This window comes from Macaca fascicularis, chromosome 2 (assembly GCF_037993035.2).
Source record: "Macaca fascicularis isolate 582-1 chromosome 2, T2T-MFA8v1.1".
NCBI classification, from domain to species: Eukaryota; Metazoa; Chordata; class Mammalia; order Primates; family Cercopithecidae; genus Macaca; species Macaca fascicularis.
Window position 1 is genome coordinate 150,422,626 of NC_088376.1, and position 23,231 is coordinate 150,445,856.

The 23,231-nt window shown below is 46.2% G+C and overlaps 2 protein-coding genes across 3 annotated transcripts in view; one reads left to right on the forward strand and one right to left on the reverse strand.

The window, feature by feature from the left end:
* SYN2 (synapsin II) overlaps nt 1-23,231 on the forward strand; it is a 190,606-nt gene that overhangs the window by 138,336 nt on the left and 29,039 nt on the right. For both annotated transcript variants that reach the window (XM_045385741.3, XM_045385743.3), the window contains exons 2-6: nt 2,757-2,814; nt 4,025-4,116; nt 7,773-7,929; nt 13,354-13,443; nt 22,795-22,857. In XM_045385741.3, coding sequence (XP_045241676.2) covers nt 2,757-2,814; nt 4,025-4,116; nt 7,773-7,929; nt 13,354-13,443; nt 22,795-22,857 — 460 coding nt within the window. The remainder of the gene's footprint in view (nt 1-2,756; nt 2,815-4,024; nt 4,117-7,772; nt 7,930-13,353; nt 13,444-22,794; nt 22,858-23,231) is intronic.
* On the reverse strand, nt 15,177-20,992 carry TIMP4 (TIMP metallopeptidase inhibitor 4). The gene is made up of 5 exons (XM_005547838.4): nt 20,783-20,992; nt 19,470-19,567; nt 18,901-19,015; nt 16,452-16,576; nt 15,177-15,821 (listed from the first exon to the last, which is right to left on the reverse strand). The coding sequence occupies exons 1-5, from the start codon at nt 20,919-20,921 to the stop codon at nt 15,624-15,626; spliced, it is 675 nt and encodes a 224-aa protein (XP_005547895.1). The 5' UTR covers nt 20,922-20,992; the 3' UTR covers nt 15,177-15,623.

The window sequence follows — 23,231 nt, forward strand, 5'->3', positions numbered from 1 at the left end:
TATAATTTTATAGATAGATCGACTAGTTTAACCACACAATATACTATTTTTTAAAAAAATTTAAGCCTCTGTAAGGTAACACAACCAGGAAAGGATACAGCTAGAATTCACACCCCAGATTGTGATTCCAGAGCCCATCCTCTGGATTCCAGCACAGTGCCCTGTACTAGTGTTCTCTTAGTATCAGGAAATACTTCTATCATTTGCTAGCAAATTACACAATTTTTCATGAAAATACCTAGAATCAAAATGTCCCAGAGCCTGGAGCTGCAAGAATGTGCTCATTCTCCAGAAGAGGGCTCTGTACCTCATCTGCCGGCCATCTTGGCTCCTTTTCTATAAGGTTGTGGCTCAGCCAAGAGAGGTCAGTGACCCTGGGCCAGGAAACACACACTGAGATTTCCAACAGGACAGATTACCTTAAGGAAAAGGCATTAGGATAGCTAGAGAGGTGGGGGAGGAGGGAAGGCATGAAAACAGTTCATTAGCCAACTTGGTCAATGGGCAGGTGCAGGAAGTGGCAGAAAAACCCAGCCAGAATCTATAAATATACTTCAATATCAGTGTTCAAAACCCACAACATAAATGAGTGAATTAAGAAACTTGGCAGCATTTAAGCACCTAGATATAAACTCTTAGTTCTAGCCTTAACTTCCATGAACTTTTCTGATTTGGGCATGTTATTTAATTGTCCTGGGCTTCAGTTTCCCTATCAGCCAAATGGACCACACTATCTCTCCTGGCTCCTTCACAGAGTTGTGAGGAACAACTAGGGCAAGGAACATGCTTTGCAAATGCACGGCATCGTACCAAATGAGAGGTTATTGTTAATGTCTCTGAGATTTAACTCACAGAAGGAGAGCTATTTTGAGACAGGAAAATAGGAGGAAGCATCAGAAAAGCATTGCTGATAACAAGGTAGACATACCTCACCAATGAAAGAAAGGGATCTCATGGGTCATTCACTCCAGTTCCTCCTTTTTATAGTCATGGACACAAACCTGCAGACTCCAAGGTCTGTAGAGAAGTGATAGTGCCATACTAGACTCTCTTAGTTAAACCTGTAAATAAAATGCAATAGTAGCCAAAGAAATATATATATACTACAGGGATATACTACAGGGCCCCTGCCTGAGGGGCTCGCTGAGCTGTGAATGTTGATCAGGGTCCTGGAAACAAGCTGGTGTGAAGCTTAATAAGAAATTGGGGCAGAGGTGGGGGATGGACTTAAGTGGTCCAGCTCCAGGATGGCTGAGTGCCTCAGAGGAGCAATTTGAGGGTGGCCAGGGACTTGGATAGGACAAATGACAACTTCCTAGAACGGGGTGTTCCAGAACCCATAGAGAAAAGGAAACAGCCTGGCCTCGTCCAGGGTAGTTGACAGGAACCAGGGTAGGAAGTATTTGTAGTGGGACTAGCGCTCACATCATTAAGTCCCTTGTGAGTGGAAGAAGGAAAATGGGAACAAATGCAATGCAGCACACACAGGGCAAGTCCGTTTTTGTGGTGGTGTGAGCAGAGAAGGAGAGGCTAAATCAATAGAGGGAGACAGTGCCTGCAATGTGAAGGGCAGTGGGCTCAGAGTGCCACAGACTTGGCTGTGAATACTAGCTCTGCCGATAACTTGCTATAGGGCCTTGAATACACCATTTTCAATTCTGAATCTTGGTTTCCTTGTTTCTGAAATGAAGATCTTTCTCTGTATCTTACATATTGTTAGGACTAAATGAGATGTTCTTGAAAACGACTCGCATGTAATTCCTAGAACATGATGCCCAATAAATACTGGTTTATTCCTTTATTTTGGGGAGAGACTCCCAAAAAATTTCCAATGAAATATTACGTTGGAAATTTCAAGCACTGGAAAAGCAAGCTCAACCTACCTAACAGGTAGAGTGTGGAAAGGCCCTTTTGACAAATGGAGAACCAGCCGAAATGGACAGATAAGGAAATCTAATGTAGGGGGGGCAGGTTAGAAGCAAAGTAGGAATATAAGTATAAAAATATCTGCTTATAAGGGATTAATTACTTATTACAAGGGATTAATTAATGCATTAATGTGAGGGTCCTCTAGATCTGTGACAAACTGGGAAGATACTGTGTACTGTGTAACTCACCTTGACCCATTTTCTTGACTGCTCAGAAATATGGGCTAAGTTTTGTGTTCAAATGCAGTGGCTTTCCTCAGTCTTTTCCCGCTACCTTCTATTTTGATCTAATTAATTTCCTCACATTCATTGATTGTTCCTTAATCCTCATTTTGTTGGTTATATTTTTAAATTAATAATGGCCTCGGGTCCTCTTTGCATGGGTATGAAGAAGTAAAGTGATAACAGTTTCTTTAAAAACTAGAAATCCAAGGGTGGATACCAAATAGAAAACCATAGTAAAATGAAGGATCAAGGAAAAAAGGAAATTATAGAAATGTATAAAGCTGACCTAGCCTTTACTAAGAATAAAATTGGGGAAATCCTTATTTCTAGATGTGTTTTATAGCCAAAAGACCAGAGATGTTATGACAAAACCCAATAATGAAAGGATGTTTTGTATTATTTTATAGATGGGTAAATTGAGGCTAAAAGAGAGGAAATGGTTTGTCTTGTGGTGATCTCATAGCAGAATGAGGTTCAGAACCCAGGTCTCTTGACCCTCATTCTGGAGATCTGTCTGCTGTGGTCCTCTTCTTTGTAATAGTAAATGTCTGACTTTAAATACTTGCACAAAACTAATTTGTGTGGGTTTATTCCTTTCTCCAGGGCCAAGTGCTTTCGGGGCAAAAAAGTCCTTGGAGATTATGATATCAAGGTGGAACAGGTAATCAGCCTGAAGCCCAGAGCTGCATCTGCATCATCACGGTTTCCTCTTGGCATGCCAGAGTGAACCATGTCGTTCTGCTGAGTGGAATACTGTGTCCATCATTGAGTTCTGGACTCTGCGTTTCCTCTCTCTCCCGTCCTTTCCCCAGGACCTTTCTCTCTGTGAGGCATGGTCCTGGAGTCTGTGTCTTTTCATTTCTCTGATTCCTTTTTATGGCTCTGGTGTCTGTAGATGAGCAAGCAGTTTGGTTCTTAGGACCCTCTTACAGTGTAAGTTTCCCAGAGTGAGGAAAACCTTAGAGGAATGTCTTCCCAGGACATTGCACTTTACCTCCATATTGTTGGTGGCAAGATACTTCTTGGTAGGCACATGTCTGCCATTCAGGTATGCTGCCCCCAGTGATGGTTCCTCTGGGCCTGAGGCTATACTTTAGAGGAAACATAGAAAAGAACACTTCCTTAATACAGTGAAGCACTGAAAGCCCTTTTTTCTTTTTTCTTTTCTTTTTTTTTTTTTTTTACCTTCCTCCATCCTTTGCTTCATAATAAATAGTGATTGGGTCCATTTGGGGAAGAGGAGGATGTTCAGTTTCAACAATGCATGTATTTCCTATGTGATAAAAGAAGTTACTCATCATTCATTATACAGTGTGTTATGATTTACTGACTGTCTTCAAACAACTTGTTAGATAGGCAAGATTGATAAAAATTATTCCCATTTTATAGATTGGGAAAACTGAAACCCAGAGAGGACAAGTAACTTGCTTAATGTTTTATACAGCTGTGTAGGGGGAAGTAGAACTAAAACCTAGTTGGCTAAATTTAAACCTAGTGCTTTTATATTGAAACTGATAAAAGGACACTTGTCTCAGTCCACATTATCGCTCTGTAGAGAACCAGCACAAAGGATGCTGGGCTGGGAGTTAGAGGACCGGATTTTTGCTCCTTTCTCTGCCAATGATAAGTTTTGTTTGTCCTGAAAAGTTACTTAACTGCTCTGAGGCTCAGTTTCCTCCTTTGGTAAATGGGGATAATTATCTCTGTCCCACCTTCATCACAGTGTTGCTATGAGAATTAGACTAACTCAGTATGTGAACATGTTTTGAAAACTGTATATAAATGTTCCGTGGTGGGGATGTTGCTGCTGCTATGTAGAGGACTTGCCAAAGTCAGGATTGTGAACTTATTCCCCTGTTATTATTTTCCAGGCAGAATTTTCAGAGCTCAACCTGGTGGCCCATGCAGATGGCACCTATGCTGTGGATATGCAGGTTCTCCGGAATGGCACAAAGGTTGTCCGGTAAGGGTCTTTCTGAACTCAGGGTCATTGTGACTGTCTCCAGAGTTACTACCTCTGGCTCAAAGAGGTGGTTTCTAAGTCAGGTGTTGGAGTGAGATAGCAGTACTATGTATGGTATACAGAACTTAATGATGTGTGTTCGGCAAAAGTAGTAGAAAAGGCAGAGAAAGCCAGCTTCTTGCTGAGCTTAGTCCAGTGGTAGAGAAAGAAACTTAAGCTTCACAGACTCAGAGCTCACTTAGAGACAACTGGATTCCTTATAGGATTATTTCCCCCCACCCCTTCAGCCAGTGCAGCTCCGTGCTTTTATCCTGCACACATTTCCGTTGGAAAACAGGGTACCATTGCTTTAAAACAAACAAACCTGAAAATGTCTGATGTAGTTCAGCCTTCCATTTTACATTGATTTGCTTAGGTTCCCCTAGTGAGTTGTGGCAGAGCCGTGTCTTCTATGTGAGATCCCTTGACTCTCCATCCTGTATTCTTTCTATATTCCTCATTCCTGGGAACTCCTAAGTCTGATAGAAAAACCTAGGGCTGGAAGAGCCATGGTGGGTGGAAGAAAATAAGCAATTATTGAGCACTTACATGCCAGGTGGTATGCTGGATGCCATATAGATGTGATGTTGTCATACTCACAGAATTTTGTGAGGGAGGTAATGAGAATTCCAGATTGGAAGGTGGTCAAGCGGGGAGAGGGGGTGGTGGGAAATGGTTTCAACAAGTGTTATTCTTCCCAGGAGTTCAGTATGGCTTCAGGTTTTCAGACATCAGTCTTGTTCCAAGAAGAGATTTCACCTCACTCTTCCCTACCTCAATAACCTGACAGGCTTCCAGTGTCCAACAGGAACTGGGTTGGTGACAGGAAAGGCCAGACTGGAGGTGTCTGGGACCTAACAACAGGAAATATGAGCTTATCCATTCTGAAGATCAAGGAAGAAGACAGAAAAAGAGATGTCCATCCAGGTGGGGAGTGAGCTCAGGTAGCTCCTACAAGAGAAAATGGATGGGCTCCTCCAGCTGTAGGTAGAGAGGGTAATGGGGATGCTTGAACATAAGCAGGTGGTGACAGAGAGGCCCAGTAGCAGGGCAAGAATAAAGGCAGGCCTCTCTGGGTACCAGGGTAGGAACTCAGGGGCTGACCACAGTGTACAGCTCAATTCCTATAACTGGGGTGCAGGATTGGAGTTGTATCTCAGGCATACAGCTGGTGCTAACTTCCCAGAACTGAGACACAAGAAGATCAGAGCAGCTCTAACAGATGCCATGTTTCTGTTTGTTTGTTTGTTTGTTTAATAGATTGAGGGGATTCTTGTACAGATTTGTTACACGGGTATATTATGTAATGGTGAAGTTTGGGGTTCTAGTGCTCCATCACCCAAATAGCATCATATCCAATAGATAATTTTTCAGCCCTCATCCTCCTTTCATCCTCCCCTCTTTTGGAGTCCCCAGTGTCTGTTTTTTCCATCTGTATGTCTATGTGTACCCATTATTTGGCTCCCACTTGTAAGTGAGAAATGCAGTATTTGATTTTCTGTTTCTGAGTTATTTCACTTAGGATAATGGCCTCTAGCTCCACCTTTGTTGCTGCAAAATACATGATTTTATTTTTTTAATGGCTACATTGTATTCCATGGTGTGTACTATATATATTTTCTTCATCCAGTCATCCACTGATGGACACTTAGGTTGATTGCATGACTTTGCTATTGTGAATAGTGCTGCAATAAACATATGAGTGTGTCTTTTAATTTGATGATTTCTTTTCCTTTGGGTAAATACTCAGTAATGGTATTGCTGGGTCATATGGTAGTTCTACTTTTAGTTCTTTGAGAAATCTCTATATTGTTTTCTGTAGAAGTTGTACTAATTTACATTTCCCACCAACGGTGTAAAAGCTTAAGTCCTCTGAGTGGCCAAAGAAGGCTCCTTCCACCCTCACTTTAAAAGATTAATCTCTGAGCCTGGGTGGGGCTGGGGCTGGAGGTGGTGGGCAATGGCTTCCTGGGCAGAGAACCAAGTAGGTCATTGTGTATCATATGAATCTACTGAGGCTTAGCACCTTGGGAATAGATGCTGCCACAGAACTGACTCTCTGGGAAGGTGGGGTTTCTCTGAAGCTCAGGCATGAAAACAGGGGCCTTGGTCCTCTGGAATAGCCGTGGCTAGAAGCTTTGCTGGCTAGAGGGGAAATGCAGGAGCTTTCCTATGCATGGGAACATTCTGTACTCTCAGGGCTTCCTGTAGCTGTTGCTCAACCTCAGTTCTGCGAAAAATATTTGTACCCCTCCCTAGCGTCCGCTTTGGAAGAATAACATTGGGAAGTCTGGCATCTGTCCTCAGCCAGTCTGGCCCCTTGCTCTCCTGGGGGCCTGATGAGGGCATTGCGTATTTTAAGGAGCAGCTTTAAGGAGTCAGAAAAGGACACTGAGATCAGGGACCTCTGTGGCAGTGTGGTGAAGGCAGCCAAGTACTGTTGTCTTCAGTTTTCCAGGACCTGCTTTGAGCTCCAACTCAAAAGCTACAAGGAGCTTCAGGCTCTTAACTGCCTCATGTAGTCAAGGAAAAATCTTTTTCACTTAAGGTGTGAGAGTCTAAAAGTGTTTCTTCGCTCCTAAGGGTATTTGTACCTTAGAAAAAAGCGATGCTTGGCCCAGAGGAGAGAGGGAATGTCAGAATTCTGTTCCTCAAATCTCCTTTGGAAAGTACCATACTATTGGCCAGGCATGGTGGCTCGCACCTGTAATCCCAGCACTTTGGGAGGCCAAGGTGGGCAGATCACTTGAGGCCAGGAGTTCAAGACCAGCTTGTCCAACATGGCAAACATGGCAAAACCCCATCTCTACTAAAACTATAAAAAATTGTTTGAGTGTATTGGTGTGTGCCTGTAATTCCAGCTACTTGGGAGGCTGAGGCACAAGAATTGCTTGCACCCAGGAGGCGGAGGTTGCAATGAGCTGAGATCGCGCCACTGCACTCTAGCCTGGGTGACAGAGCAAGACCTTGTCTCAGAAAACAAACAAACAAACAAACAAACAAAAAAGGAAAGTACCGTAATATCCCATTTACCAGTCCAGAAAGGAAGAATAATAATAAAATTACAACCATTGCTCATATGTACTCCCAGCGCTTTGGGTGACTGAGGTAGAAGAATGACTTGAGCCCAGGAGTTTGAGACCAGCCTGAGCAACATAGTGAGAACTCATCTCTCCAAAAAATGAAAAAATTAGCCAGGGGTCATGGCACGTGCCTGTAGTCCTAGCTACTTGAGAGGCTGAGCCAAGAGGATCACTTGAGCCCAGGAGTTCGAGAACAGCCTGGGCAACATAGTAAGACCCTGTCTCTCCAAAAAACAAAAGAATTAGCTGGGCCTGGTGGTTTGTGCCTGTAGTACTAGTTACTTAGCAGGCTAAGGCAGGAGGATCACTTGAACCCAGGAGTTTGAGGTTATAGTGAGCTACAGTTGTGCCACTGCACTCCAGCCTGGGTAACAGAGTAAGACCTGTCTCTAAAATAACAACAGTAAAATGAGGGGCTTGGACTAGGTGGTTCTTAAGCCCTCTTTTCTATCTTGGGTTTTGGAAATGGGAACCAAAATGATATATGGCCTGAAGTGCTGGTTAATGGCAAACCTGCCTCTACCTTCTCGCCAGGTCCTTCCGGCCAGACTTCGTGCTCATCCGGCAGCATGCATTTGGCATGGCGGAGAATGAGGACTTCCGCCACCTGATCATTGGCATGCAGTATGCAGGCCTCCCCAGCATCAACTCACTGGAATCCATATACAACTTCTGTGACAAGCCATGGGTGGTGAGTGAGGCCCCCTTCCCCCAAGTAAAAGGGTAGGATCCAGGCCTTACATCTCCCAGGTCCCTAGGAGGGACTCAAAATGCAGTAGGCCCCAGCCCCAGGAGGGTCCCTACATCTCCCAGGCCCCTAGAAGGGTCCTTAAGATGCAGTAGGCCCCAGCTAAGAGGATGTGAGAGGAGCTTCCCCTGGGACATGGGGGAGGGCAGGTCATCGCAATAGCACAGCATCACCTGTCACAGGCTGGGCACCTTTGCTGCAGAGTGGACCTTTGGCCTCACAACAAAGTCGTACAAAGATACCATGAAGAAGCCCTTATAGGTCTGTAGGCTCTGCCTTTGGCCATAGGTTGCAATGATAAAAACATCTGTTTCTTGCCTCCTAGAATGATCAAACTTTTAGAATGGCCTGAGCCCAGTGACAACCAAGGGAATAGTCCAACTCAGTGGTAGTGACAGAGTCCTACCAAGTGGTTAAGCAACCTGAAAATGAAATTTATCCACATGCATGTGAATCAAATACTTATGAACTAGAAGTGTCCTTGGAGATCATCAAAGCCTAACCCTAACTCTGACCTTAACCTTTCATGATAGAGATGAAAATTAAAGAAAGAAAGTAAGGTGTAGAAAACTACTTACTATAGGATGCCAGTTTCTGAGATTTTTCTACGTTAATTTCATTTAATCCTCACCTTACAAGGAAGATATTATTATCATTATTATAACTTTTTACAGAGAAACAAGACTCAAAAAGGATTAAGTAACTTGCCAAAGTTATAGTGCCAGGATTTCTCTACATCCCACTGCCTCTCCCATTGATTGAGGCTCCTATATAAGGAAGAAACTGATCTGGTTTTCTCTTTCTTGGCCAACTTGGAAATCTAGGAAGGCAGTGGAAACTTTTAGGCAGATAGAAAAAGTGGGGCTAGGAGGGAGAGTGACTTATGATGGCTTTGGGGGCACTCTGGCTTCCTCTCCGACCACTGAGGGGACCCAGCTCCTCTGCTGGCTCTGCTACTCCAGGCTGACCCTCTCAGAAGGTAACACCTGCCCCTAATCACATCCTCATTGGCTTGCAGTATGCAGGCTTCCCCAGCATCAACTCATTGGAATCCATTTATAACTTCGGTGGCAAGCCATGGGTGGCAAGTGAGGCCCTCTTCCCCCAGGTAAAAGGGCAGGATCCAGAGGAGGGACTTCTGGACCTCAAGATGCAGTAAGCCTTTCTTGTTTTGTAAAAGTGGAATTTCAGCTGTCACACACCCTGGATTGCCAAGGTTCCTGGCACTTATGGCTAATTGTGAAGTTTCTGAACTCCACGCCTTTACACCACTCAGAGAGCTGAAGGGGGTGTGTGTGTGTGTGTGTGTGTGTGTGTGAACCAAACACATCTGTCACCTCTGCTGTGTGTGTGTGTGTGTGTGTGTGTGTTAACCAAACACATCTGTCACCTCTGCTCTTAATCTTTTTTTCCACCCCGGAACTAACAGCTTTCTTTCTCCTTTGGAAGCCAGGGAGAGCTTGGAGTGTAAGAGAAAGATCAATGGACAAGGAGTCAGGAGGGCTGGGAGCTGCCACGGTTAAGGAGGGGGTTGGGTTCCCAAGCTCCACTTGTTCAACCTTTCCCTCTGCGTGGCCTGAGGCATCTGGAATCCTAGATTCTGCAGAAACACGCTAATAGAGTGTGTGATTTTAGTATGTTGCTAATCACAGAAGAGCATATGTGAGACCTTCACCAAGTGTCTTTTTTGTGGACCTCCCTTTTCTCCTCAGTCACACGTCTTTCCTACTGCACACATGTCCTAACCCACATGCACCCCTGGCACTTGTCAGAAGTGGACTCTCCTAGCCACACAGGGTGATCCTGCTATTAGCAGCTTTTTCTGGGTGATTTCACTACTTATCAACCCTCTGACTGAACCTGTGCCCCAGTTTCTTCATCTCCAAACTGGGAATAGTAGTAGCAGCTGCCACCACTTTGACAGCCTGGTTGTTACGGGCTCCTAGTATATGGGTTCTCTTAAAGAAATTTGTGGCCGGGCGTGGTGGCTCATGCCTGTAATCCCAGCACTTTGGGAGGCCAAGGCAGGTGGATCACGAGGTCAGGCGATAGAGACCATCCTGGCTAACACGGCAAAACCCCGTCTCTACTAAAAATACAAAAAAATTAGCCGGGCGTGGTGGCGGGCGCCTGTAGTCCCAGCTACTCGGGAGGCTGAAGCAGGAGAATGGCATGAACCCTGGAGGCGGAGCTTGCAATGAGCCAAGATCGCGCCACTGCACTCCAGCCTGGGCAACAGAGCGAGACTCAGTCTGAAAAACAAAAAAGAAAAAAAAATAATTTGTTCCCTGTTTTCTTTTCCTAAACTGTGCCAGAGGCCAGGGCAGGAAGAATGGGGAGAGCCTGTGGCTAGGGCTTTGCTCCTCCCGGGATCTGGGATCTGGTGAGGGGTCACACTCTCACCCATTCACAATCTGAGCACATTGCCTTGGGCACTGCATGAGAACAGCAGGGCACCCTGGCCAGACCCCAAGTTCTCCCTTCAGTTTCACTAAGCAGCTGCCACATGAATGACATTTTACATATTGTTCTCTGCTTGTTCATGGGAGTGGACAAATTTGGTGATTGTGAGGGGAGGGTCCCTCTCAGCTGATGACTTTGGGTTGTGTTTCTCAATATCTTTACTGTGACTGCTATTGATGTGAGGAGATACTTTGGTTGGGTTGGAAAAGGCTCTACCTTGCACGACTCTGTCTCTGAGCACATTGCTGTCTCTGAAGTTGGTCAGGGCAGGCCACTGGGATTTGGGGAGCAGAAGTGGACCAGTCAGTGAAAGCAGCATTCCAGACAAATCAAGAATGGCACCACCCTTTATTGCTGCCAATCTATCTGAAATTCTGTCAGTTTTTCTGGGTTTTTGGAGACAAGTGTACCAGAGTTAAATTAAATCATTTAATTTCCAGGAGTGATAGGCATGGGGACACATTACTCAAATGGATCTGGAATCCCATTTTTTCCAAGAAATCTTTCTTGATTCATTCGATGAGTGGTTATAGTGGACATATCTTCCTATTAATTGCCAACAGCACCCCCAGCTCCCAAATTCATTCTTTTGTCTATGTGTAAACAGCCCTTATCAGATGTTACATTTGTTGAATTGGTGACTCTATGGCTGTGATTTAATCTAAGTTTCCAGGGAGGTATGGGTTAGATGCCAAGCTCACTACCTTGAGCAGACAGGGACTGCTGGAGAGGAGAGTGGGGTGAGCTCCCTGAGACCCAACGAGAGCCTGGGAACTGGCTGTCATTATTGTGTTGGCTGTTGCAGGGCTCTGGGAGTCTGCCACAGGCTGTCCTGGCATCCGTGTGGTGTCTGTGTAACTCTCCCACATGCTGGAAAGGTAGGGCCCCACATGCCTTGGTGCCATGCCAGAGCGTGGGCTGCAGCAGGACAGAGGTCATTTGGCAAAGCTGGCATTAGCTCCCCAGGGATGTTGGAGAGCCTTGGGAGCCCAGGCAGGTGTCCAGAGGCAGAGCAGGAGTCCAGGCCCAGATGGGCAGGTAGGACATAAAGGTCAGATGAGCAGGTGGGGAGAATCAGAGAAGGCAGGAAAAGTCTGAGGGTTCATTCTTGATAGTTAAAGCAAATTGAAGGACCAAAGACAGCGAGGACAGCAGGGTACAATGGTGAATGCACCCAGCAAGGAAAAGAGACCTGAGTGCTCTTGCAGTGCAGCCCTGACTCCAGGATGTAATCCAGGAGCCTGCACTTTCCTTTGCTCTCCAGCCTCAATCTCAATTTGTCAAATGAGAGGGCTGGTCTAGAGACTCTATAAAGTCCCTTTTGACAGTGATATCTTAGGGGCTTGAGGGTCCATGAATCATCCTTTCAGTCCTGGAGGAGGCTCTAGAGCTCTAGAGTCACCAATTGTTTGTCACTAAAGGGAGGGACTCAGGAATTCCAGTGTTTTCCAGCATTTCAAAAATAACAAAATTATATCTATACCCACAAAAGGACCACAACAGATGATCACTTAAACTGCAGTTTGATAGCAGAGTTTGGGGGAAATATAATAAAGAGATATTATTTATGGTACAAAGTTTGAGGAACTGATAAAATTTAACCCTCTCATTTTATATATGAAGAAAATGAAATCCAGAGAGGAAAACTCGTTTGGCCAAGGACACCTAGGAAGTTAACAGAACAAGAATCAGAAGATTTCAGTTTTCTAACAACCCAGTTCCAAGCTTTTACTGCCCCAACCTCCTCTTCCCTTCCTGGCTTATGTGCCAGCATCGCTTGCAGAGAACAGGACCTGAGCTTTTGAAAAATGTTCTAGTCTTCCTTTCTCTGATAAGTAGATTTCATCTAACAGCTTTCCCTTCTAGCCACTCCAGACACCAGTGACTGAGTGTGAACTAATCCAGTAGCCCTAGAGAGATGTGTTTCCTCTGCTGCTGATGCACTGGGGATGGGAGTATAGGTGTGTATGTGACGGGATTGAGCAGGAAAGTCCTGTGTTTCCTGTGGAAAGGGCATAGTTTCTGCAGAGCCTGAAAGGCAGCTACTTGCAGGAATAAGGAGAGTTATGGATTGGAAATGAAGGGGCCTTGCTATGAACCTGGCTTAATTAACTACTGTGCGACGTTGGGCAAGTGACCTCTCTGGGCCTCAACTTCTTCATTTATAAAATGGAGCAGCGTGGGGGAGCCCAGCTGTGCACTAAGAAAACCTTTCAACCCTGACGCTGTAAATATGTGTACTTTGCCCCTTCCCCATGGAGCTATTCCAGTTTCTCATACGTAGGCAAAGGGTCCAGTAAGTTCAGTCCCTGGTTGGGTAGTAAGTTCCAGAAAGACTGGGCCTGTGTATCCCACATACCATGACCATTCTAATCTTCCTGAAGAACTTCATTTTATGACGCCTCCTGCTGAAACTCTTGGTGGCTCCATACTGCTTACCGGAAAAATCCATCATTCTTTTGCCTGACATTTGAACTTCCAAGAGTTGGCCCATGTTACCTATCCAGCTTCATGCCTTGCCATCACTCGGGGATGCAGATGTGGAAAGTTAGAGACCCAAGTTTTACTTCCAACTTCACCTTGCAGTTCTGTGACTTTAGGAAAGTTTTGTAACCTCTCTAGGTCCCATATGTAAAATGAAGATGATAAAATAGTTCATCAATTTGATTTGAAACACCATTACAATTGAGAAAGGTAATTGAATTTTAGCTCACTCATTTTCCCTTCCCCAACTAATGCAGATCATATCCTTGGGAATAGGAATTGTACACTTCTTTTATATCCTCACAATGCTTAGCATAAAGTCCTCCACAGAACAAAGGCTCAATAAATATTTGATGAGTTGATGTTTTGCCTGTTTCAGAAGTTATCTAAGATAAGCGTAACATTTGCTTTCCTTTGCAGTTTGCCCAGCTGGTCGCCATCTACAAGACACTGGGAGGAGAAAAGTTCCCTCTCATTGAGCAGACATACTACCCCAACCACAAAGAGATGGTAAGTGGCTCAGTTGGGATATTAGTCTTTCTGCTGTTTTCATTTTGCACTTAGCCACCTGGTGACTGTGGGGCTCTGACAAGGACCTCAGCGTCTCAACCCCAAAGACTCCACTGGGTTGAACTACAGAACTTGTGTGGCTGGAATAGCTAGATTTTAGCTGACAGCCTCTTGTCAAATTCTGGAGATAGAATAGGGAAGAACAGGAGTAAGGGCAGTTTAATCAAGCTGAGAGAATAACAAACTTCTGGACCAACAATCAGATCTCACTGCTTTTGAGTCCCAGCCCTGACTGTGCCACTTGTTGTTGAACAAGCTACATTTCCTCACTGTGTGCAGTTTCCAATAAGACGGTCAAGTGGGCATAATTATCCTTGCACAGGATACTCTAATAGGGTACATACACAATTTAAGTGAGAGCCATTAAGTAATAGCCTCTGGGAAAGTGTGAAGCACTCTACTAGATGTAGGGCATTGCTCCTACTATTATTACTCCCCTGACTCTCCCATTCCCCTGGCGCTTCCACAACTGTGATAAGGCTGGGTTAATATTGTGCCTTCTGCCATCCTAGTAAGTCAGAAGGAGCAGAGAGATGGGACGGTTGGTTGGTAAGGAGGCTATTGCCAATGTTTTTCCTGTGCAGGGACCTGGAGCTCAAACTCCCTTCTTCCCTGTCCCCACACCCTCTGCCCCAGGCTGGTGTGATCAATTGGTGATCTTGCTTAACCCACCAATGGAGACTCCCTGCAAAGCATTCCAAGTGGAACAGAGATTATGTTTGTCCCCGCCTCCGCACTTCCTTGGCCAAAAGGGGTCTCCGTTTACACCATTTCTGCAAATCAAGAGCCTTCTTCTGACACATTGTCTATGACCCTGCTTGGCAGCAGACCACATATCAAAAAACAACCTTGGGTCTTGAAAAGAACCATCTCTGTCATCTTTGCCAGAGCTTCCCCAGGGAGAAGCTCTGAAACTTTAAGCTCTTGTCCTTAATAAATCCTAGAGGCCAATATCAGGACTTTTCCTTTCAGGGCAAGCCAGGAAGCCTTGCAGAGGCTGAGGAGCCCTAAGGGTCCTTTGGTTGGGAAATCTCAGGGAGCCCAAGACACAATGGTGAGAGTACTCAGCTGAAGGGTACAGGGGGCTCTGGGGATGAAAACTGGCTTTTTCCTGCTGTAAAATCTAGCAGGGCTGGCCGCTGGAAAAAAATTGCCTCAATTGCCAGGTATATTCCCTACCTACCGTCCTTTCCCCTCAAGGGCCTTTGTGCTATTTCTCTCTGGTGCTCTATCCTGAAATTTGCCCTCAAGAGAGGACCACCTCTCTGTGGTGTAAGAAGCCAACAAAGGGGGATTTCAACTCTATAAGTAAAAGGCTTTGTGGCTTTTAAAAGGTTCTGAAATAGGAATGAAGATGTTAGTAATTCAAAAAGAGACAGAAGAGAAGCCTTATGGACATCAGTTGAGGGCGTTAAGGAGAGTTAACCTGGAGAGGTAGTACCTATTCTGAGACAATAAGTGCATTCTTATTCAAAGAGGTGCTAACCAGGTGGGACCCTCTGCCAGAAATGCTGTAGAGGGGATAACAGCATTGGGAGGCAGGTTAGGCCATTCTAACTCTCACATTGAGTGATTCCGTGTCCCCCAAATGACTCCCCCAAACAGATGAAAGTGTATCAGAGGATTAGGATGAGTTGAGACAGGGGAAGTAGAGGATACACAGCCACAGTATGTTGTTGTTTTCATTCCTGCCAGTCAGTCTGTTTATGATGCTGTCAACCCACCTTCTGGTATTGTACATCACAAGGATATACCATCTCATATGTATGACATTCACCATTTCTCCCCTACCAGATCGATTAAGACAAAGGAAAACATGTTTTCCTTGGGAGGAAAGAGAATAATCCTGGCTTTAGAAAACAAACTAAGCCAAAAGAAACACTTGCAGTAACAGCTACAAGGCTAGACTAATGGGGTTTGGGAGGCAGGGGTGACAGACTGAGGGCAGGGCAGAAAAGTCATGGCCCCTTCCCTGCCCTGACAGTGGCCAGACCGTCCACTTGGCACTTCTTATTAGCTGGCAGCAAGAAGTCAAGTGGTAATGGCCAAAGCTCTGCAGGGGAGGAGAACCGGCTTGATCTTCAGGACTCTTGAAGGGATGTGATGGTCACTGGTCCCTACTAGGGCTGGATGATGTCAACAAACTCCTTCCTGAGAGGCAGGTGGCCCCGGTACCAGCTGCAGGTGCCGTCAACATGCTTCATACAGACATAATGCTGAGCCTGGTAACCATAGAGCTTTCGTTCCAACAGCCAGTCTGTCCAGAGGCACTCATTAGGGGCCGAGATGATACAGGGTACTGTATAGCAGGTGGTGATCTAGAGTCATGGCCACACAACATTAAAGTGAGTATGGTGTCCTTCTTTTTCCATTGCTACCTTTCAGGTTCCTACATACCCTGCCAGCCCATCTCAAATGCCCCTGTCTTATCAAGCCTTTCCTAGTCCCCAATCTTCCCCTGGATTCTCCTTCCCCAAGTTTCCCCGTATTCAATATTGCCACTTAGTGGCATCTCTGGAATCAGACAGCTCTGAGGGTCCTTACTCTACCACTGACCTTGAGCAAGTCACTTCATTTCCCAGAGCTTTCATTTCTTCACCTTAAAATGGAAATCTTAATTCTTCACAAATATGTTTTGGAGACTAAATTAAACATTTACAGTAAATTTACTATTATAGTGGCTGGCAAAGAATTGACTGTCTTTAAAGGGTGGCTGTATTACAGTTATCTCGTTCTGCTTCCTATGATGGCCACCTTCCCAGCCAAAGTGTAAGTACTTTGAGATCAGGGCCTATAGACTATATTGCTTTCTCATCCCCAACTTCATACAGTGCCTGATCCATGGCAGATCTCAAGTATAGTCTAGTAAGTGAATAAATTCATGCATGAATGAAGGCTCAGAACCCTTCCCCCATCCCTAAAGACTTAGGAAATGGACATTCCCTTACTTGGCAGCCACAGTTCAGATGGTAGTGATGATTCAGACTTTCCCTCTGCACCAAGGACAGGTCCTCCCAGGGCTCGATGTAGTTGCACAGATGGATGAAGACTTTTCCATCACTGAGGACCTGACCTTCAAGGGGAGATGGAGGAGAGTCAAGCATGAGGATTCTTCTCCCGGAGCTCCAGGGGCCCAGGTTCTTGAAGAGCCCAGAATTGCAGCCTCCCCAGTGACTTTTTGGTGGCAGTGGTGGCATGGGACTCAATAAAGGGACCAAAAAATAAAACTACTATAATCTTTCTAGCAAAAAGATAAACAGATTATATTTGTATGAGACAGAGTTATGGGATCTGGTGAAGGCCTTTTCATTTAGCATGGTACAGAGAGAAGAATGTGGTCTTTAAAGTCAGAGTCTGTGTAGGACCCCCCCTCTTTCTTTTCTGTCATTTACTAGCTGAATGATCTTAAGGAAGTTGTATAACCTCTCAGCTGGAAAATGAAAATTATAAAGTTGTCAGATTAAATGAGAGAATGTCTATAAAGTTCCCAGCACAGTTGTGGTCCCACAGAAGATATTCAGTAAATAATAGGCCCCTTCCCCCTTTCCAGTCCTTCCCAGTATCTGCACAGGCCAGTCTCCTGCTCTAGATTAGTGAGTCTTTCCCCTTCCCCATAGGACATTTCCCCCTTTTTACCTATGAAATTCCTTTTTGCCTTTCAAAGACCCTTTCAGTGCCACCTCAAAGCCCTCTCTGACCACCTAGCCCATACCTCTTTTAGAACCTTAGTCGTTCAATCATTTACTCACTGAGTGACTACTGTGATCTAGTACCAGAAATACAGATATAAAAATGACAGGATCTCTGCTCCCAAGGAGCTTACAAATGAGTAGGGTTGATAGATAAGCAGGGGAAATTACACTATCGTGCAGTTCTATACAAAGTACAGTATAAGAACAAAGGAACATACAATTATTTCCATCTATGGAAGGGGCGTGGGACAAGGAGGGTGTATCAGAGGAGACTGTGCTTGCATTGGACCTTGAAGGGATGAGTGGGAGTTCACCTGCCAGACAGGTTGGGGGAAGGGCTTCCTGTCATTGCATCTATCCTGTGCAGAGGCAGGGGGACACAGCCTGGCAGCATACCTTCTGCAACTGCAGGTAGCTGAGTTCAGCTCTTGGGAAAGTGAGGGGCTGGGAACTGACATTGACAAATGACAGAAGACAATGCTAGAGAGGGCAGCAGTGTTCTGGTCACAAAGAGCTTTCAACACCAGGCAGAGGAGCTTGTGTCTTCTCCTGTAGGACATGGGTGCCATTGATAACTTTTCCGTAGACTAGTTTTTTGTCATTTATCCCCACCCTCAGTTAGACTTGACCTCCCCAAAGGCAGAGAACATGTTTCCTCATTTCCCCTGATTTACCTCCATGCCTGGCAGCAGGCTAGACACACAGAGGGTAGGTGCTTAGGAAGGAGGTGGGATAACAGAGTTTGAAAGGGCCTGGTCTGCCAGACCTGGGAACTGCAGGGCTCAGTAGTGTGTCCTGCCTCTGCCTGTCCCATCCAGGAGCTCCTCAGTTCTGCACAATTTCACATCTTCAGAGCTGGGAAGCCCTTATCATTGTAGCCTCCAGTGCCTATGACTCATCAAGAGCCATGTCTGGACAGTGAACTCTTTTGAGGACTGTGCCTTGTTACTGAATCTCCACTCTCCTGGCCAAGGCATGGCAGTGACTAAGTGGTCATTCATTGCTGAATGTGTGGATAGATAGTGGAATCCCTTCACCTATTCCCTCCCCCACAGCTGTGCTTTTTCTTTCCCTTGCTTTCTTTCTAAATATTGTTTTGTGTTTTCGGGCCAGTTTAGATCCCACTTACACAATGAAGCTTCCCTGATAGTTCACAGCTATCAAACAGTTCTATTCCCTGAACTCCAAAATAATTTAATGTTGCATTCATCTATGGAGTCATATACTTGTGTGATTCTTTAACTGTTCTATCCAAACCAATTCAGTATGGAGGAATCCTGCCTGGGCCCAAGTTCACAGAGACAGAACTATGTTAGACTCAAGCTCCTATTAGGTCCTGTGGAAAAGGCAGAGTTGACCTGCAAGGAGCAGTTTTAGAGAGGAGATTTTGACTTTGCCAAAAATCTGATACTAATTTAAACTATTTGAAAATGGAAGCAGCTGCTCTATACTGGGTGAGCAACCTGTCCTTAAAATAGTGAAACAGTAGCCAGGATCACTGTAATGAGAACTCTTACATTTAAAGGGAGGTTACAAAGCTCCTCCCAACTCAGAGGTTGTCTGTCACTAACACAGCTCTGTTTTATGCCCAAGAAAATGCCACCTGGCTCAGCCTGCTGCCCAAGGAAGACCCTGGCTCCTTTCTCACTACCTTCCCTCGGGCAGAATCTATTATATTAAGGCCAGTTGCTGGTCTTTAACTTACCAGTCAAGAGGTACTGCTTCTGGCTGTTGGCTTCTAGTTTCACACCACAGAGGGAAGAGTCAAAAGGTGTATAGATATACTGAACATCCTTGACTTTCTCAAACCCTTTGAACATCTGACAGGCAATTACAAAAAAAAAAAAAAAAAAGCAATATCGAGTCAGTGAGTGTACTGCATATATTAACAGGCAAAAATTTCTCATTTCTCAGCCTAAATATTTAAGCAGAAGTCCAGTTCAGGATTTTGTGTCCTCAGATGTCCCTACTGGGTTATTTTCTGTCTTAAAAAAACAAACAAAAAAACACCTAAACCTTGGTTTATTCCAGTAGGTACCTGTAGTGGCACCATACACCAGCAGCTGTGGGACCAGATGGACGCAGAGGCCCTCCCCTGCAATATCCCTGGGATTCTACGGGCTCTGCCTCCAAATCTCATCCAGTTCCACTTCAGCATCTAGACCCAAGGATCACTGAGCCAGGCCACCTGAAAGTTACCAGCCCTCCCAGAACACAGACCCCACTTCCTCCATCAGCCTTAGGGGCTACACATCCCAGCCTGCCCCCATGTACCTTTATCTGTTTGATTTCATACCGGAGCATTTTTTCAGTGTCAGCAGGGTCTGCACTGGCAGGAACTACCTTCTCACTGGAGATTTTGGCCCGAATCACTGCATAGGAAGAGAAAAGAGGGAACCTTTAGCAGCTGGTGGGGGCAATACACCTGAGGTCTGGATGATCCAGGGTCCCTGAAGAAGTCTATAGGGCAATTCTTGGTTTTGGTGTGACCAGGTTGTGAGCAACGTGATGTGTGAGAAGGGGGACCTGGAAACGCCTCCTGTGCAGTCCCTGGAAGTTCCAAACCCCTCAGGCTTATTAGGTTCTATAACCGCTAAGCTCTTTCTGCTTTTTCGAACCAGTTAGTCTGGAGAGCTCTAGTTCTCCATAGCCGTTTGTGCAGTGGGGCACAGGGTAGGAGTCAGAGTACAGAAGGGAGGAGGAGCCTCTTCAGGGCAGTTGGTGTGAAGTTTATTGCTGTGGTCAAGGCCTCTCAGCCTGCCTACAGTTGACATTAGTAAATGTTTATTGAATTCATAAATGTTCTGACCCTGCACTGAGGTATTGCATCTCTTGCCATTTGAGCATTAATAACCAAAAACTGTTGATGACGTTCTTCCTCTGTGCCTGGCCCTGCACTAGGCACTAGGCCCATAGATGTGATTAAGACAGGGTCCCCATCCTGCAGAGCTCTTGATCTAGTGCAGGGCATACTTGTAAAGAACAATAGCACAGCATAGTAGGAGCGCTAAGACGGTTAGATGCTGAGGCGGCACCAAGGAGCCAGGGAGCCTGCAGAGAAGGGGAGAGACCTAAGTTAGACCTTGAAGGATGAGTAGGAGTCTGCCAGGAATTTAAGGGTGTGAGGGAGGGCATTCTAGGCAGAGGGAAAAGAAAGGACAGAACGTGTGTGTTGCGGTAGGGGCTTGGTGGCAACCTCAGTTATAGGCCTGGACAGACCCCGGTAGTTATAATGCAAGCCCTCTGCCCTCCCCTTTCTGTCCCCAGTCCAGTAGTTCAGAATAATCATCAGATAGCTCCAGTGACACCTTGTTCAGTGACACTCCATAATTGCAGTATGGCCAGAGTGAGGGACGTCGCTATGGAAGTCCCTGACGCAATCTTCATTTCCTTATGAATCAGTCAGGTTCTGCGCTTGCAAGGTTGCTATGGCGCCTGGTCCTTCCCGACCTATCAGCCTCAGCAAGAGGCAACCGGTCGGAATTTGAGCTCCTCCCTTTTCCTCTGGACTCCTGGTCTACTGCTGGCCAGATACTAATCCCCCCACAACCACCCCCTGCTGTGGACCTCGCGGACCTCGGACTCACCAAGTGCCGAGTGGCAGATGTGCTGCTGAGGGTGCGCCGGGGCGCAGCTGCATGCCTCGCCCAGCCCCGGGGGCCGCAGCAACGCCAGCAGCCGCAGCAACAGCGCCCAGCTCGGCGCGGGCCGGGGGCTCCCAGGCATGACACTGCAGAGCCCGACTGAGCCTGTGAGGTCTGTCAGACCAAACAGCCCCAGCAGGGCTCCTTCCCAAGGCCGTCGTGCCCCTCGCCCCAGGCTTTATGAGGTGGCCCTAAGGGCCAATCCCGCCCCGATGGGCTCCGCCTTCCTTTGGCTCTAGGCCACCCGCGGCGGCAGGACCCGAGGCTCTTCCGACCTGCATACTCAGTAAGATGCAGAGGGAAGCCAGGAAAGAGGCCCTGGCCTCTGTTTCCCTGCCTAAGTCATGAAGCGCTCTGGAAGTAAAGGGAAAGCGCTGGGAGAGGGGATGGTGTCAAGGGCAGAAAAACGGAAAGAGCCACAAAGACAAATGCATGAGGACAGAAAGACTGAGGGCTGTGATTCAGGCAGAAAGAACAAGAGTGAGGAGAGGCACAGACAGAAAGAGTGAGACAGGCAGAGTCCCAGAGAGGCAGACAGAATTACAACAGGCAAAAGAGACAGTGACAGAGAAGGACGGACCCCTTGCTGAGCTGCACGCTGGGAATGAGACGAGCTACTCAGGGCTTCTTTCAGCTGCAGGAAGTGCTTTCAATGCCCTATTTATGAGGCTCCAAAGCAACAGCAAACAGTAATAGAACAGGACAGAGAAAGTTGGGGTGTGTGTGTCTTGGCTCTGTTGCCTGGGGGGTGGGGAGAGATGTCAAAGAAGCAGCCAGTGCTTTAGAAACCCTTTCTCACTCCCAGAGCCTCAGACTCTCCAGATAGCTGGAGACAGCGCTCTTGGTGTGGGTACAAAACACAAGGTGTCCCATCACTTAGAGCAAACCTTGGACCTCAAAGCCCTCTTGAGTCCCTAGGCTACACTGATTTTTATTGCATGTCCCTTCTCACTGGAGACTATGTCATGTTCTAGAAGGTGGGATAGCTTAGAAAACAAAGAAGCAGACTGGGCACAGTGGCTCACACCTGTAATCCCAGTGCTTTGGGAGGCCAAGGCGGGTTGATCACCTGAGGTCAGGAGTTGGAGATCACCCTGGCCAACATGGTGAAACTCCATCTCTACTAAAAATACAAAAATTAGCCAGGCATGGTGGCCTACACCTGTAGTCCCAGGTACTCAGGAGGCTGAGGCAAGAGAATGGCTTGAACCCAGGAGGCGGAGGTTGCAGTGAGCTGAGATTGTGCCACTGCACTCCAGTCTGGGCGACAGAGTGAGACTCCATCTCAAAAAGAAAAAAAAGAGAAAACAAAGAAGCAGGGGACTTGGGGGTGACTGTGACCAGAGCCTTGTCTGCTGTTTGAGCGTAGTGTTCCAAGCCTCCAAATCCCAAATCTCCATGGGATTATTGCTGTGGGATGTTTCCACGTGGTGCTGGACTGGATAGTGGGAGGCTGGATTCCAATTCTGACTGTCACTATAGCTTTGTGACTTTTGCCTCTCTGGGCATCAGTTTTTTCTCCATAAAGTAGAGTTGAACTATGTGATTTCTAAAGCCCTTTGACGTTCTGTTTTCCAGCCTTGACTGGCCTCAACCAGGAATTCTGAAATCATCAGGCCAGATACCCCCAATATCTGTTCAAATCTTAGTTCCCATAGGAGTCTGACTTTTCATCAGGGTCAACATTATTTCCTTCAAAGGATACATTTTAAAGATGTAGGGTACACCAAATAAGAGAACAGGGTTCCTGTAGCACTGCCAGTAATATGCTGTGTGACCCTGGAAAGTCACTGTCATTCCATGGGTCTCAGTTTTTTAATCAGTAAAGCAAGTAGATTGGACTAGTTCTTTCTTTAAAGAACCCTCCCAAGGGCATTCGCAAGAAAAATATTTGTAGGATTCCACAGAGAGATGGGCACACTCTGACAGTTTATTCCTTTCTTTTCTGATTTCAGCTGACACTGCCCACGTTCCCTGTGGTGGTGAAGATTGGCCACGCTCACTCAGGCATGGGCAAGGTGAGGCAGAGAGGCCTGCTGTACTTCAGGGTTGAACCAAGAAGGGCAGTTTTCAGAGCGCCCATTTGTGAACTGCTCTTCTCCCTCTGTCACTGATGAATTCTTTCCAAAGAGAAGATGATTTGCCACCTCTAAAGCCATGAGTGTCACCCAACCAGACCTCTTTCAGTAAGCAGAATGCAAGCCACCTGCTTGGTCCTCTGGGTCCTTTGCAGCAAGTGTGGCCCCTGAGTTCTGGGAAGGGAAGCTAGGGAAAAGGGGCCTCCTGGGAAGATGTGGCACCCAGATTAGTGTCTGGATCGGATACATATTCGTGGGTTTGGAGGCTCAGGGCCCTTGTGACTTCTCAGTGTGTGTATGTGTGTGTCTCCCTT

Bases quoted from the DNA above. Each gene is read 5' to 3' on its own strand.
- TIMP4 (XM_005547838.4), bottom strand. From the start codon at position 20,921: ATGCCTGGGAGCCCCCGGCCCGCGCCGAGCTGGGCGCTGTTGCTGCGG. The intron at 16,577-18,900 runs GTAAGTTAAAGA...CTCCCCTTGAAG, and splicing joins GAAGCAGTACCTCTTGACTG to GTCAGGTCCTCAGTGATGGA. The intron at 15,822-16,451 runs GTAAGGGAATGT...CCATGACTCTAG, and splicing joins ATCTGAACTGTGGCTGCCAA to ATCACCACCTGCTATACAGT.